This window comes from Aotus nancymaae, unplaced genomic scaffold (genome assembly GCF_030222135.1).
Source record: "Aotus nancymaae isolate 86718 unplaced genomic scaffold, 86718_ANA_hifiasm-v0.15.2.pri h1tg000010l, whole genome shotgun sequence".
Classification (NCBI taxonomy): Eukaryota; Metazoa; Chordata; class Mammalia; order Primates; family Aotidae; genus Aotus; species Aotus nancymaae.
The window spans coordinates 30,807,196-30,822,880 of record NW_026988421.1 but is presented as its reverse complement, the minus strand read 5'-3'; the positions used below and the strand labels follow the sequence as shown (position 1 = coordinate 30,822,880).

The following is a 15,685-nucleotide window of genomic DNA, read 5'->3' as shown; positions in this document are numbered from 1 at the left end:
TAACCTAAATTTAAGAACTAGAAAACCTTTTAGAAGAATACAGAAATAAATCTTTGTGACCTTTGGGTTAAGCAAAGCCTTCTTAAACATAACATCAAAAGCATGACTGACAAAAGAAAAAATTGGACTTTATCAAAGTTGGAAACTTATGCTTCAAAGTGGCATGATAAAGTGAAAAGACAACCCTCAGAATAGAAGAAAATCTGCTAATTGTATATACAATAGGAGTCTTGTATCTAGCATATATATAAAGAACACTTACAACTCAACAATAAAAGATAACCATTTCTCCAAAGAAGGTATACAATTGACCAACAAGCACATGAAAAAAATGCACATCATTAGTCATTAGGGAAATGCAAATCAAAACCACAGTGAGATACTACTTCATATCCACTAGGATTACTGTAATCCAAAAGTCTGACCATATCAAGTGTTGGATAGAACACGAAAGAACCACAACCTTCATATGGCACTGATGGGAATGTAAAATGGTGCCACTGCTTGGTAAAACAATCTGGGAATTACTCAAAATGTTAAACACAGAGTTGCCATATGACTCCCCAATTCCACTCCTAGGTATATACTCCGAGATAATTGAAAACATATGTCCTCACAAAAACTTAGTACAGCTGAGGTAGGCAGATCACTTGAGCTCAGGAGTTTGCGACAAGCCTGGGCAACATGGTAAAACCCCATCTCTACAAAAAATACAAAAATTAGGTGGGCGTGATGGTGCACACTTGTAGTCCTAGCTACTGGGGAGGCTAAGGGGAGAATCCCTTAAGCCCAGGAGGTGAAGGTTGCAGTGAGCCGAGATCACACCACTGTACTCCAGCCTGGACAACAAAACAAGACTGTGTCAAAAAAAAAAATTAGAAAAGAGCTGTAAAAAATATTTATATAGGTGTGTCATTGGAGCCCTAGAGGAGAATGTTTTTCTTAAGTGTTAGTCTGAGGAGTAGCTGGGCTTCTGAACAATTGATTTGTATACAGAATTATATCATTATAAAGACATTATTATTATTATTTTGTCTGCGTAGCTCTTTTCCTTTCTGAAGCTGCCCCCTGAATAATGGTGCTTTCCTGGTGCGATTGATAATCACATAGCTTTAATTCTCCTGCCCATGGAAAAGGGCACAAGACCCAGGTTAGCCAATCAGAATGCCTAATTCCTTTGTCTCTATTCAGTGGTCCAGAGCTGGGAACACAACTAACAGGGCTGTTCAGAATCCTACCAAAGACTTTTCTTGAAACTGTCAGAAAAGAAACACTCTTTTGGCTAGATTACTGGTCATAAGGACCATGTAAGTCTAGAGCTTTTGTGGCCATTTTTACCACCAAGTGGGAAAAGCCTACTTAAGAACGAAACCAACACAGTTGCAAATGTCCTAAGGATGTTATTTGAGACTCTGTACCCATCTGCGCCTAAAGCTGGATCCATTCATAGACTTTTCTATTAAATTAGCCAATACATTTTCTTTTTCATCTTTTGTTTGTACCAGTTTGATTTGGATCTCTGCCCCTTCCAACCAAAAGAAGACTGACTGATACAGTTTCTGATTAAGTTTCCTTCCTTTTATTGATAGATAGGAAGGAAGCGCAAAGTCAAATTTGCAGCCCACATGTAGCAAGTGGACAGGATCATATTGAATGAATTTTGTAAAATGGGCTTGTCCCTCATTTTATCTTCTTTTTTTCTATTCTGTTTTTCTTCACTCACATTTTATCTTGTTATAGTTTACATATTTTTGTAAGCCACTACAAATCCTTTTTACGATATGACAGTAAATAGTAGAGATTGTTTCCCATATTGTCCTGAGTCTGGACTAGAATAAAACTAAGGTTCCCTATCCAAACTTCATCTCTCCCTTCTTCTCCAACCCTGATTTTGTCCTAGAAATCACTCTTCTTTCATGTAGCCCATGTTCTTTAGGGAAGGCTGACCTCACCCACAGCTTCAGGATGGGCCTGATAGTCCTAGAGATCCAAGAGTAACTTCATCCTTGTAAGGAATTGATTCAGGAATTTACTGAGATGCCAGGAGAAGTTTGCTGGTGGATTCTACTTCTGGAAGACCTTCTGAAAATGACCCTTTCCCTCTTTTACTATATGTTACAGTGCGTGGACGTGAGTCCTGAAACTGTTGCAGCCATTTCATCCACCTATTTGAGCTGATGGTGAACAAGAACATAACAAAGAATGAGAAGTAGATGGAACAGAGCCACTGGAGTAGGTCAAGCCTGAGAACTGCTCTATCTGTGGCTTCTGGCTATTTGAACCAATAAGTATTTTCATTCAAGCCACTTTGAGTTGAGTATACCCTTTTTTTATTTTTTATTTTTCGAGACAAAGCCTCTGTCACCCAGGCTGGAGTACAGTGGCATGACCTCAGCTCACTGCAGCCTCCATCTCCTGGGTTCAAGTGGTTCTTCTGCCTGCCTCGGGTAGCTGGGATTACAGGCACATGCCACCATGCTCAGCTAATTTTTTTTTTTTTTTTTTTTTTTTAGTAGAGTTGGAGTTTCACCATGTTGGCCAGGCTGGTCTCAAACTCCTTACCTCAAGTGATCTGCCCATCTCGGCCTCCCAAAGGGCTAGGATTACAGGTGTGAGCCACCGTGCCCGGCCAGAGTTGAGTATACCCTTTAGAAGAATTTTAATATAATTTGAGAATGAGTTCATTTTTCTTCTGGCAGTTACTAGCAGCCTTTGTTAGTAGGGTTAAGAACCTTCCAAAGCTCTGTTACAGTATGACAGTCATTTGCAAGAGATATCCTATCTTTAGAAAAACTATCTTATTAGAATAACTATCTTACTAGTTAAGTCACTTGGCAACTTCATAAAGTACTTTGTACCTTGAAATTGTTCAGAAGTCAGTTATAGTTCCTATGAAGATAAGGCACCCATAAATAAGTGATCCTATTTGGAGCTCTTTCAGCACCTTCACAAAGGTCCACTTATAAGATACCGAAGTAATGGCCCTTCCCTTCTTTATAGGTCAAAAGGAATAGAATCTCCTTCTCCTGGATAAATGATACAACACAGTTGTCTCTTATGTCGGAAGTCACGATTATGAGACTGGCACACTTTATTTAGCCAGCACTGTACTTGATGCTCTGTGGATGCAACCTAGATGGTAAAATAATTTTAACTCAAATTAAGATATCCTTTAAATAAGATATAGGCCTCTTACTGCAAACTCCTTTTGCAGATTACCACTAGGTAATCTCTCGCAAATATGTTCCAAAACAACAAGTTAAGAAAAAACTAGCTAAGGCCGGGCAGGGTGGCTCACACCTGTAATCTCAGCAGTTTGGGAGGCCAAGGCGGGTGGACCACCTGAGGTCAGGAGTTCAAGACCAGCCTGATCAACATGGAGAAATCCCATCTCTACTAAAAATACAAAATTAGCCAGATCTGGTGGCACATGCCTGTAATCCCGGCTACTTGGAAGGCTGAGGCAGGAGAATCACTTGAACCTGGGAGGTGGAGGTTGCAGTGAGCCGAGATCAAGCCATTGCACTCCAGCCTGGGCATCAAGAGTGAAACTCTGATTCAAAAAAAAAAAAAAAAACTATCTAAAAAGCTACGTGCTAATAAAAGCACTCTCAAAATTTCTACTTATATGTCTGAACATATATAAACACACAGAGAAATACATATTTTACAGTCTTGGCAGTAGGCTTAAAGATATTAGTTCAGCAAATTTTCTTGGGCCCACTAATTTGACCATTCTCATGTTCTCAATTCACAAAACTGTCTATAGTAATGGTCCAACTGTAAATTATAAGAATGAATTTGTTATTGTGCATTTAAACAAGTTCACAGTAAAAAGACCAATTTATGTCAAGTTAGTGTTTTTCCTTACCATGATAAAAATAAACACAGCTTTGTGTTATCAACAGATTGTTTTGATCAACAGGTTGTCTTGGTGATGCTTTCAGGGAACTAATATGCAAATATCCTACAACATTCAGCATCCTTTCTTTCTCTTTCTTTCTTTCTTTCTTTCTTTCCTTCTTTCTTTCTTTTTTTCTCTTTTTTTCTTTCTCTCTGTCTGTCTTTCTGTCTTTCTTTTTGAGAGAGAGAAAGAAGGTGTCTTGTAAGGTTTGGGCTTTCTGAAAAGAAAAAAAAAAAGACAGGATCTTGCTCTGTCACCCAGGCTGCAGTGCAGTGGCACAATCAGCTCACTACAGCTTCAAACACCTGGGCTCAAGCAATCCTCCTGCTTCAGCCTACCGAGTAGCTGAAACTACAGGAATACATCAGCACACCTGGCTAATTTTTTTTTTTTTTTTTTTTTTGTAGAGTTGGGGTCTAGCTATATTGCCAAGGCTAGTCTCAAGTGATCCTCCTGCTTTGGCTTCTACGTAAGCGTGAGACACTGCATCCAGCTCTTATATGTGTGTTTTTTAGCTTATTTTCTTCAGTCTTCTAGCTCTCCTGCAATTAACCACTATTAACAGTTGCTTTCAGAAATGTTTGATAATTTACTTGTATCTAATTGCTTGTAAAGCTATATGTTTTTCCATGTGATAATTTACTGTTTATATCGTCCCTCATGTTATTTATATCAGATATATTTTCCGTTTGGCTGCTTTCAATATTAATATTTGTTTTATAACATTCTCTTTAATAATTATATATACATATTTCTCTTTTATAATACCATCCTTCTTTTTTTTCCAGGACCCAGAAGAGCATTTTTTCATTTAGTGCATCTTTTTGTGTTAGTTCATTTTTTTCTGGTGTTTTATGAACTATCAAGGATATACTTTATGGGATGATGTGAAGTAAAGACCTAAAATAATCATTTATTTTCCTTTTTTCTTTCTTTCTTTCTTTCTTTTTTTTTTTTTTTGAGGCAGAGTTTTTCTCTGTCACTCAGGCTGGAGTGCAGTGGCACAATCTCAGCTCACTATAACCTCTGCCTCCCAGGTTCAAGCTATTCGCCTGCCTCAGCGTCCTGAGTAGCTGGGATTACAGGAGCACGCCACCATGTCCAGCTAATATTTGTATTTTTTAGTAGAGATGGGTTTTGCCATGTTGTCCAGGCTGGTCTGGAATGCCTGACCTCAAGTGATCCACCCACCTTGACCTCCCAAAGTGCTGGGTTTATAGGCGTGAGCCACTGAGCTCGGCCAATCATTTATTTTCTATGTTGATATCCTCCTGCTGCCCAAAAAATATTGAACAATTCAGCCCATTTGCTGTAGTTTGTCACAAGTTAAAAGTTTATCCTTTGAATATACAAGAAACATTATTCTGTACCATTGATAACTTTCATTATTTTTAAAAGTATGTACTCTTTTTTAAAATTATCTAAAACTTTTAGTAGTTAACTCTTTTTTATAGAATTTAAGTCTAATTCAATGTGTTCATTATTTAATATATTCTTTGCAATTTATTCAGAAGAATTTCACTGTATTTCAAATTTTAATAATTACAGGAATAATAGTTTTACAATAAAAGAAAATGGTGTTTAGAACTCATGTTAATTTAATTATCTGTATGTCTTTTTTGGTCCCTGAATATCCTAAAAAGATTTTTGTTTGTTTTAGAAGTATAAAAATATTAATATTATTCTTGGGGGGAAAATTTGGGAGTAATTATTTTATTTCATAGTTACAGTTTTTAATTTTTTTATAGGAACATGAATTACTGGGCTCAATTTAAAAAATTTGAAGGGAAAACAATGTTTTTACTGTTCCCACTTAAATTTGGATATGTATTATAAGATATTACACAAGAATGAAAACACTCATTAAATTGAACTCTAATGATTAACCAAGTGTACAGCTCTGTGCTTATCTTGAACATTGAACTTTTGTAGATTTTTCAAAGTTATTTAAGTGCAACACTTAGTATTTGTTTGCTGAGTAGAAATGATACAGCATATTTTCTCCAGAGTCAATTGATGAGACATTCTTTTCTGTTAAATTATCTCTGTGTAATGAATGATTTACCTTGAGGCACACCCACATTGAGTCATTAAGAAAAGATGTTTTGAGACCACTAAGAGGAGATTTGGGATACATCATTTTACATAGGACCAGCAGAGCTAAGGTTAGAATTCAGGTTTCTTGACTCCTTTATTTATGTTTTGCAGTGTTTCATTTTGCAGCCTTCCTATGTCTATTAAAAATATCAAGGCATTTGTCCGATCCAGTCTTTTGGTAGTTTTATTATTCTCAGTGATTCCAGAAGATTACAGATCATGGTTCTGCAATGCTTCTGTAAGTTCTTCTAGAACCCATTTTGGCCTGTAGGAACTTTCATATTCATTCATTTCATTTTCTCACATTCATTAATGTAAAAAATGAAACGTTCAGAAGCCCCTACTTTCCCCCACCCCAAGAATAACCACTATTAACAGTTCATTTGAATCAACATTTATATTGTTTGAATCTGTTAAGTGTAAATATATAATTTTTTTATCAAAATGGAATCACTATTCTACCACTTGCTTTTTAAAAATAGATTCTATTTTTTAGAGCAGTTTTAGGTTCACAGCAAAATTGAACAGAAAGTATAGAGACTTCACATAATGCCCTACCCCCATTATATCTAGCCTCCCTCATCATCAGTTTATCAGCAGCCCCCACAAGAGTGGTACATTTGTGTCAATTGATGAACCTACATTGACATAACACTATCACCCAAAGCCTATAGTTTACACTAGGGTTCACTATTGATTTTATATATTCTCTGAGTTTGGACAAATTTATAATGATATCTCTTCACCATTATAGTATCATACAGAACAATTTCACTGCCTAAAAATGCTCTGTGCTCTACCTGTTCATTCTTCCCTCCCTGCTAACCCCTGGCAACCGCTGATCTTTTTACTTTCTCCCTAGTTTTGACTTTTCCAGAATGTCATCTAGTTGGAATCATGTAGTATGTAGCCTTTTCAGGTTGACTTCTTCCACTTAGTAATATGCATGTAAGTTTCCTACATATCTTTTCAGGGCTCAATAGTTCATTTCTTTTTAGCACTGAATAATATTCCATTTTCTGGTATGTTACGACCACTGAAGTTTAATACGACGATTGATACAGTTGGATTAGTATCTACCACGTTTGTGATAACTATTTCTCTTTGTTGTCTTTGTTCTCTATTACTGTTTTTTCTTCCACTCATTTTTCCCTTTTGTGGTTTAGTTGACTATTTTATATGATTATATTTTCTCTTCTTTCTTAGCATATCAGTTATACTTCTTTTTTTTTCTTTTTTACATTTTTAGTGACTGCCTTAGAGTTTTTAATATACATTTACAATGTATCCAAGTCCACTTTCAAAGAACACTATACTGCTTTACAGGTAGTGAGAGTACCTTTTAATAACAAAAGAATTCTAATTCTCCCTCCCATCCTTTGTGTCTTTGCTGTCATTCATTTCTGTTATACATAAGCATTTAAAATATACACAGAAGTATGCATGATTGAATACATTGTTGCTATTATTTTAAGTGAACTGCTATTTTTTAGGTCAATTAAGAATTTAAAAATGTAGGCCAGGCACAGTGACTCATGCCTGCAATCCCAGCACTTTGGGAGGTCAAGGCAGGCGGATCACCTGAGGTCAGGAGTTTGAGACCAGTCTGAGCAACATAGAGAAACCCCGTCTCTATTAAAAATATAAAATTAGCTGGTTGTGGTGGCGCATGCCTGTAATCCCAGCTACTCGGGAGGCTGAGACTGGAGAATTGCTTGAACTGAGGAGGCAGAGGTTGTGGTGAGCCGAGATTGTGCCATTGCACTTCAGCCTGGGCAACAAGAGCAAAACTCAGTATCAAAAAAAAAATGTATTTTACCTTACTTATTTCTTCTCCAGTGCTCTTCTTTTCTTCGTGTAAATCCAAATTTCTGACCTGTATCATTTTCCTTCTCTCTTATGCAGGGGTCCCCAGCCCCGAGACCGCAAACCGGTACTGGTACATGGCCTGTTAGGGCTGCACGGCAGGTGGTGAGCAGCCAGCTTCTGAGTTTCGCCTCCTGTCAGATCAGCAGAGGCATTTGATTCTCACAGGAATATGAGCCCTATTGTGAAGTGTGCATGTGAGGGATCTAGGTTGGTACTCCTTATGAGATCTAATGCCTGATGATCTGAGGTGGAACAGTTTCATCCTGAAATCATTCCCCACAAAATTAGTCTCTGGTGTCAAAAAGGTTGGGAACTGTTACTCTAAAGGAATTTTTTTTTTTTTTTTTTTTTTTTTTTTTTTTTGAGACAGAGTCTCACTCCAGCCCAGGCTGCAGTGCAGTGACGCAGTCTTGCCTCATTACAACCTCTGCCTTCTGGGTTGAAGCAATTCTCCTGCCTCAGCCACCTGAGTAGCTGGTACTACGGGTGTGTGCCACCATGCCCGGCTAATTTTTTGTATTTTTAGTAGAGAGAGGGTTTCATCCTGTTAGCCAGGATGGTCTCAATCTCTTGACCTCGTGATCCACCCACCTTGGCCTCCCAAAGTGCTGGGATTACAGGTATGAGCCACTGAACCGGCCAGAAATTCTTTTAACATTTCTTGCAAGGCAGGTCTACTGGCAACAAATTCCCTCAATCTTTATTTGTCTGAGTAAGTCTTTATTTCTCCATTTTAAATATATTATGTAAGGATAACAACTCTCATAATGAACTGACTTCCACCTTAGAGAAATCCCTATAAGAATTTGAATCTGTAAATTCTCCACTGATCAAGGGTTGGTTTAGATGGGAGGAGGAGGGGAAGACCCACACTGTGAGTGCCAATTAGTTCAGCTTTTCTGGAGGACAACTGGAAATAGTTACAAAAGTTTTAATGAGTATACTAATTGGTGGAGCAATCCCCCCAAGAATCTAGAGCAATAGCAATACAAATAGGGGAGAATATTTGTATAGGGGAGAATATTTGTATATCACTGTCCAAATTTATAATTGGAAAAAAATTATACTCCTGGAGATAGACTGAGTGCCTACCGTTTTGAATGTCCATGTGAAGAAATCCTATACATATGTAGAGAGAGTGTCTCACTGTGCTGCCCAGGCTGGACTCAAACTCCTGGGCTCAATTCCTCCACCTCAGCCTCCTGATTAGCTGGGACTATGGGCACACACCACTGTGCCTTACTTCTCTTTACTTTTGAAGTATAATTTTGCAGGGTGCAGAATTCTACTGGTAGCTTTTTTTCTCTCACTACTGTAAATATTTCACTCTATTCTCTTCTTGCTTGCATGCTTTCTGAGGAGAAGCTGGATATAATTTTCATCTTTTCTCCTCTATAAGTAAGGTCTTTTTCCCCCTGTCTTCATTCAGAATTTTTTATCTTTGATTTTCTACAACTTATATATGTACGCCTGGTTGTAGGGCTTTTGTTTGTTTGGCATTTGTTATACTTGGTGTTCTCTCAACTTCCTGGATCTGTGATTTGGTGTTTGACATTAATATGATGGAAATTTTCTTTCATTGCTACTTCAAATATTTATTCTGTTCCTTTCTCCGGTTATTATCTTCATGCTATTTCCATTACACATATGTTGCATGTACCCTTTGTAGCTGTCCCGAAGTTCTTGGAGATTCTGTTTAGATAGTCTTACTTATTTTTGCAGTTTTGGCAGTTATTTCCAAGCTCAGAGACTCTGTCTTCAGGCTTGTTCCATCTACCAAAAAGCCCATGAAAGGCATTCTTTATTTCTATTACAGTGTTTTTAATCTCTAGCATTTATTTCTTTTTAGTTCATTCTTAGAGTTTTACCTCTTTGCTTACATTGACCCATCTGTTCTTGTATGCTGTCTACTTTATCCATTAGAGCCCTTGGCATTTTGATCATAGTTGTTTTAAATTTCTGATCTGATAACTGTCTCTTCAGAGCTTTTCTTTTTTTTTCTTTTTATTTGCCATTTAGTATGCCTGGCAATGTTTTCTTTATAGCTGGACAGGATATATGGGGTAAAAGGAAGTGCTGTAACTAGACCTTTAGTAACGTGGTATACAGTGGGGGAGGGGGGCGAGGAAGAGTTCAATAGTTCTATGAAGAAGTCTCAGTCTTTTAGTAAACCTGTGTCTCTAGACTGAATTTCACAAGTGCTTCTCAATTCCTTCTATCTGCCCCCGATCCCCATTAGGCTGGACATGATGGCTACAGTGGGCTGCAGTTGGGATTTTCCGTTTTCACGTGGAAGGCTAGAGGAGACTGGAGTTAATTCCCTTCTCCTGCATCCTTTAGGCTCCTATAAATTACCAGCATTAGTGGCCGGGCAAGGTGGCTTACGCCTGTAATCCCAGCACTTTGGGAGGCCAAGGTGAATGGATCGCTTGAGCCTAGGAGTTTCAGACCAGCCCAGGCTCCAAAAAATTAAAAAAAGAAAATTAGGTGGGCATGGTGGTGTGTGCCTGTAGTCCCAGATACTCAGGAGGCTGAAATGGGAGGATTCCCTTGAGCCCAGGAGTATGAGGCTATAGTGAGCTGTGATCACGCCACTGCATTCCATCCTGCCTGGGCAACAGAGAGAGAGATTCTGTCTCAAAATAAATAAATACATATACAGAAAAATAAAAAGAATGTTTTAAGCACAAAAAATAAAAATCTTGCTTGTTTTAAAATGATTTTAATTTCTTATTTGTATATGTTTAAGGGTTATAGTAAATGATTTAAATTTCTAATAAAGATTTTAATTTATTAATTTCCTTCTGAGGTAGATGCTCAGAAAACATTACATATTCACAAAATGAAAAAAGTGTTAAAGTAAATAACAATAAAAAAAACTCTCAAACTATAATTTTATATCCAGTGAAAATACCCTTCAAAAATAAGAATGAAATAAAGATATTCTCTTGAATATCATCCTAACAGAAGTGAGGTGATACTATTGTGGTTTTGATTTGCATTTCCTTAATGACTAGTGATACTGAGTAACTTTTCATATAACTGTTCTCCATTCATATGTCTTCTTTGCAAGAATGTCTATGTAGGTTATTTGCCAATTTTTTGATTGTGTTATTTGTTGTTTTTTGGTATTGGAATTTATGAGTTCCTTATATATTTTGGGTATCTACTCCTTATCAGATATAGAGCTTGCAGATATTTTTCCCATTCTACAAGTTTCCTTTTCACTATGTTGATTGTTTCCTTTGATGTGCATCTTTTTTGTATGATATAGTCCCACATGTTTATTTTTGCTTTTGTTACCTGTGTTTTGGTGGTCATATACAAAATTTCATTACCAAGACCAATATCAAAGAGTTTTTTCCCCATGTTTTCTTCCAGGGGTTTCATAGTTTCAGGTCTTACATTTAAGTCTTAGGATCAATTTAGAGTAAGTTTTTTTGTGTATGGTGTAAGATAGAGTTCAATTTCATATTTTTCAACTTGAAGATTCACTTTTCCCAAGACCATCTATTAAAGGGTGGTCTATCTTGTTTTTTTTTTAAGATGGGGTTTCACTGTTAAAAAAAAAAAAAAGATATTCTCATGCAGACAAAACGTAAAAGAATGTATCTCCAGTAGACTGCACTATAAGAAATTCTTTTTTTTTCTGGTACTCAACGTGTTCTTTATTCTATATCATCCTATTTGAGTTTTATTGTTTTTACACAAATGGGGGGAAATGCTTAAGGTACAAATTAATACATTTTTAAAAATCTCAGTATGGAAAATACATTTACTAAATTAAAGCAAAAACCAACGATGTGAGGAGATCCAAGAGATCAAGACAAGCTGTAACCAGAGTCTGAAGTATCTAAGGAGGTACTCTTTTTGACCTATATTCTCCTCAGCTTCCAGTTATCATTTGATAAACACGTCAGCTAAAGTTTCAATGTTTTAAAATATAAACAAATGTAGACTTTATTTTGTACTGTACGAAGTGCTAATTTTGGTAGATCCATTAAAATAGAGAATATTTAAGAAAGATCATTAATAAAAGTAATGATCACTCAATTTAAATTAATGTTAGACACAGTTTACAGCATTTTATTGCTAGAGTTTTAAGTCAGCATGAGCAATATCAAAGTACTTACGTAGCTCATTTCTAAAATTTACAGAAAACCTAGTACAATTCCAAGTGCTTATAACCAATATGAAATATGGTTATATTAGAAATAGTTATTTACATATTAACAAGAAACTCTTCTTGTTCCATTGATCCCTGTACCATTATGTAATGCCCTTCTTTGTCTTTTTTCTGGTTTAAAGTCTGTTTTATCAGAGACTTGGATTGCAACCCCTACTTTATTTATTTATTTATTTATTTTTGCTTTCCAGTAGCTTGGTAAATATTTCTCCATCTCTTTATTTTGAGCCTATGTATGTCTTTGCACATGAGATGGGTCTCCTGAATGCAGCACACTGGTGGGTATTGACTCTTTATCCAATTTGCCAGTCTGTGTCTTTTAATTGGGGCATTTAGCCCATTTACATTTAAGGTTAATATTGTTATGTGTGAATTCGATCCTGTCATTATGATGTTAGCTGGTTATTTTGCCTGTTAGTTGATGAAGTTTCTTCATAGTGCTGATGGTCTTTACAATTTGGTATGTTTTTGCAGTGGCTGGTACTGGTTTTTCCTTTCCATGTTCAGTGCTTCCTTCAGGAGCTTTTGTAAGGCAAGCCTGGTGGTGACAAAATCTCTCAGCATTTGCTTGTCTGTAAAGGGTTTTATTTCTCCTTCATTATGAAGCTTAGTTTGGCTGGATATGAAATTCTGGGTTGAAAATCCTTTTCTTTAAGAATGTTGAGGCCAGGCATGGTGGCTCATACCTGTAATACCAGCACTTTGGGAGGCTGAGGTGGGCGGATCACCTGAGGTCAGGAGTTTTTGACCAACATGGAGGAACCCCGTCTCCACTAAAAATACAAAATTAGCCAGGTGTGGTGTCACATGCCTATAATCCCAGCTACTTGGGAGGCTGAGGCAGGAGAATCACTTAAGCCTGGGAAACGAAGGTTGCAGTTAGCCAAGATCACGCCATTGCACTCCAGCCTGGGCAAGAAGAGTGAAACTTCATCTCAAGAAAAAAAAAAAAGAATGTGGAATATTGGCCCTCACTCTCTTCTGGCTTATAGGGTTTCTACAGAGAGCTCCACTGTTAGTCTGATGGGCTTCCCTTTGTAGGTAGGTTGGGGAAGTTCTCCTGGATAATATGCTGAAGTGTGTTTCACAACTTGGTTCCATTCTCCGCATCATTTTCAGGTACACCAATCAATCAATAGGTTTGGTCTTTTCACATAGTGCCATATTTTTTGGAGGCTTTGTTCATTTCTTTTCATTCTTTTTTCTCTAATTTTGTCTTCATGCTTTATTTCATTAAGCTGATCTTCAATCTCTGATATCCTTTCTTCCACTTGATCGATTCAACTATTGATACTCGTGTGTACTTCACAAAGTTCTCTTGCTGTATTTTTCACCTCCATCAGGTCATTTATGTTTTTCTCTAAACTGGTTATTCTAGTTATCACTTCCTTTAACTTTTTTTCAAGGTTCTTAGCTTCCTTGCATTGGGTTAGAACATGCTCCCTTAGCTGGAGGAGTTAGTTATTACCTACCTTCTGAAGCCTACTTCTATCAATTCATCACACTTTTTCTCCATCCAGCTTTGTTCCCTTGCTGGTGAGTTGTAATCCTTTGGAGGAGAAAAGGCATTCTGGTTTTTGGAATTTTCAGCCTTTTTGTGCTGGTTTTTCCTCATCTTTGTTGATTTACCTATCTTTGGTCTTTGATGTTGGTGACCTTCAGATGCAGTTTCTATATGGACATCCTTTTTGTTGATGGTGATACTTTTACTTTCTGTTTGTTAATTTTCCTTCTAACTGTCAGGACCCTCTGCTGCAGGTCTGTTGGAGTTTGCTGGAGGTCTACTCCAGACCCTGTTTGCCTGGATATCACCAGCAGAGGTGCAGAACATTAAAGATCGCTACCTGTTCCTTCCTCTGGAAGCTTCATCCTGGAGGGGCACCCGCAAGATGCCAGCTGGAACTCTCCTATATGAGGTGTCTGTCGACCCTGGCTGGGAGATGTCTCCCAGTCAGGAGGCATGGGGGTCAGGGACCCACTTGAGGAGGCAGTCTGTCCCTTAGCAGAACTCAATTGCTGTGATGGGAGATCTGCTGCTGTCTTCAGAGTCAGCAGGAAGGACTGTTTAAGTCTGTTGAAGCTGCACCCACAGCCACCCCTTCCCCCAGGTGCTCTGTCCATGGGAGATGGGAGTTTTATCTATAAGCCCCTGACTGGGGCTGCTGCCTTTCTTTCAGAGATGCCCTGCCCAGAGAGGAGGAATCTAGAGAGGCAGTCTGGCTATAGTGGCTTTGCTGAGCTGTGGTGGGCTCTGCCTGGATAAGCTATTTTATAACCTGACTTCTTCAAACAAAGTTTACATCATGTTTAAACCATGTTTTAGGTTCTATTTTTAATTAAAAATATAAGGGAGAAGGATATTTCACATTTCTTTAAACTCAATTTCTGTAAACTCTAAGATCTTACAACAGAAGTGAAACTGCACATTTAGGGGTTCCTGCCCCTCCACTGATGCTGGCCTTTGTGACTCAAATGTCCTTAGGAAAATGAAAGACTATGCACTCCTGATTTGTTGGCCAGCTCTGTTGACCTCTTTCAGTGGTCCCTTTAATGTATGGTCACTCCTATGAGGCTTCTTGTACTTTGGCAACTGGTGAGTCTCCGTGTCCCTAGCGCTTTTTAGTCACATGTCCATCCACTGTTGCAATATAACACACGCATCTAGGCAAGTTAACAATTAAATTGTTGGGATGAAAGGTCATCCTTTACTCAGAATATCAGAATGGTAGATAATTTGTTTTCCACCTTCTTTGCGGAAACAAGTAAAGAAGAAACAACACAGTCATATTAATAGAAGAGTCTTCATTCCAGACACACTCCAGGAATCATGCTGGAGAAGTTCTGCAACTCTACTTTTTGGGTGAGAAATTACATTTATCTTCGTATTGACCCTTCTCAGACTCAAAACAAGTGGCAGTTAGTTAACGGGCGGCCACCAACAAGAACCATAAATGTTAGATGTGCAATTGGTCTAAAGCTCAGGCTTTTTTAGAAAGGGTAATTCATAATATCTCCAGGGGACATAAGGGATATATGATCTGGGAAAGGTAATGCAATTTATTCTCTATCATATTTTTATTTTATCTCAGACTCTTTTTTTCTTGTACTAGCTAGTTGCAAAATTGTCTTCTCTAAGGAGAAATAGGTAAAAACCTTCCAATTTTATCAGTGTGAGGAAGGAGAATTGTTGCATACTTTGCTGGTAGAAGGAAGAGAAGATCTGTGATTGAGTCTTGCTAAGATACGCTGATGTTGAAATGATAAGTTCTAGAACTGGCAACTAATGATATGAACTAGAAGTTGAGTCTAGCAATGCCACTTTGGGCATCATGAGCACTGAAATAATTTTTGAACAACTAGAGTTGAGTAATACTGTTTTTAAGGAAAAGAAGAGACACCACTGAGAGGGTGAACAAGAATAGTGTAACATCAAGGAGTAATAGATAGCAAAGAATTTCATGACAGAGGACAATCAACAGTATCAAAGGTTTAGTGGAATAGAAAACAAAAAAGGACCTAGGATTTAGTGATTTCAGTAAGTGTTTAGTGAGCGTGTCATCTGCAAACGCCTAGCCTCAGCATCAGAATCACCTGGGGCAATTAACATGGTTTAAGTATCTTAAGTGATT

At 37.6% G+C, this 15,685-nt stretch overlaps 2 protein-coding genes across 4 annotated transcripts in view; both read left to right on the top strand.

The window, feature by feature from the left end:
* Positions 1-8,077, top strand: part of CUTC (cutC copper transporter) — a 42,834-nt gene extending 34,757 nt beyond the window's left edge. The window contains exon 10 of one of the 2 annotated variants that reach the window (XM_064373979.1): positions 7,907-8,077. The gene's annotated coding sequence lies outside the window, so the exon portion shown is untranslated. Of the gene's footprint in view, positions 1-2,121; positions 2,435-7,906 lie in introns of those variants that run through there. The other variant, XM_012439446.3, reaches the window with a different exon arrangement.
* Positions 8,078-13,636: 5,559 nt separating this feature from the next.
* ABCC2 (ATP binding cassette subfamily C member 2) overlaps positions 13,637-15,685 on the top strand; it is a 60,007-nt gene continuing 57,958 nt past the window's right edge. Inside the window, exons 1-2 of one of the 2 annotated variants that reach the window (XM_021672944.2) lie at positions 13,637-13,972; positions 14,820-14,916. In XM_021672944.2, coding sequence (XP_021528619.2) covers positions 14,884-14,916 — 33 coding nt within the window. In that variant the 5' untranslated portion in view covers positions 13,637-13,972; positions 14,820-14,883. Of the gene's footprint in view, positions 13,973-14,275; positions 14,917-15,685 lie in introns of those variants that run through there. The other variant, XM_012439438.3, reaches the window with a different exon arrangement.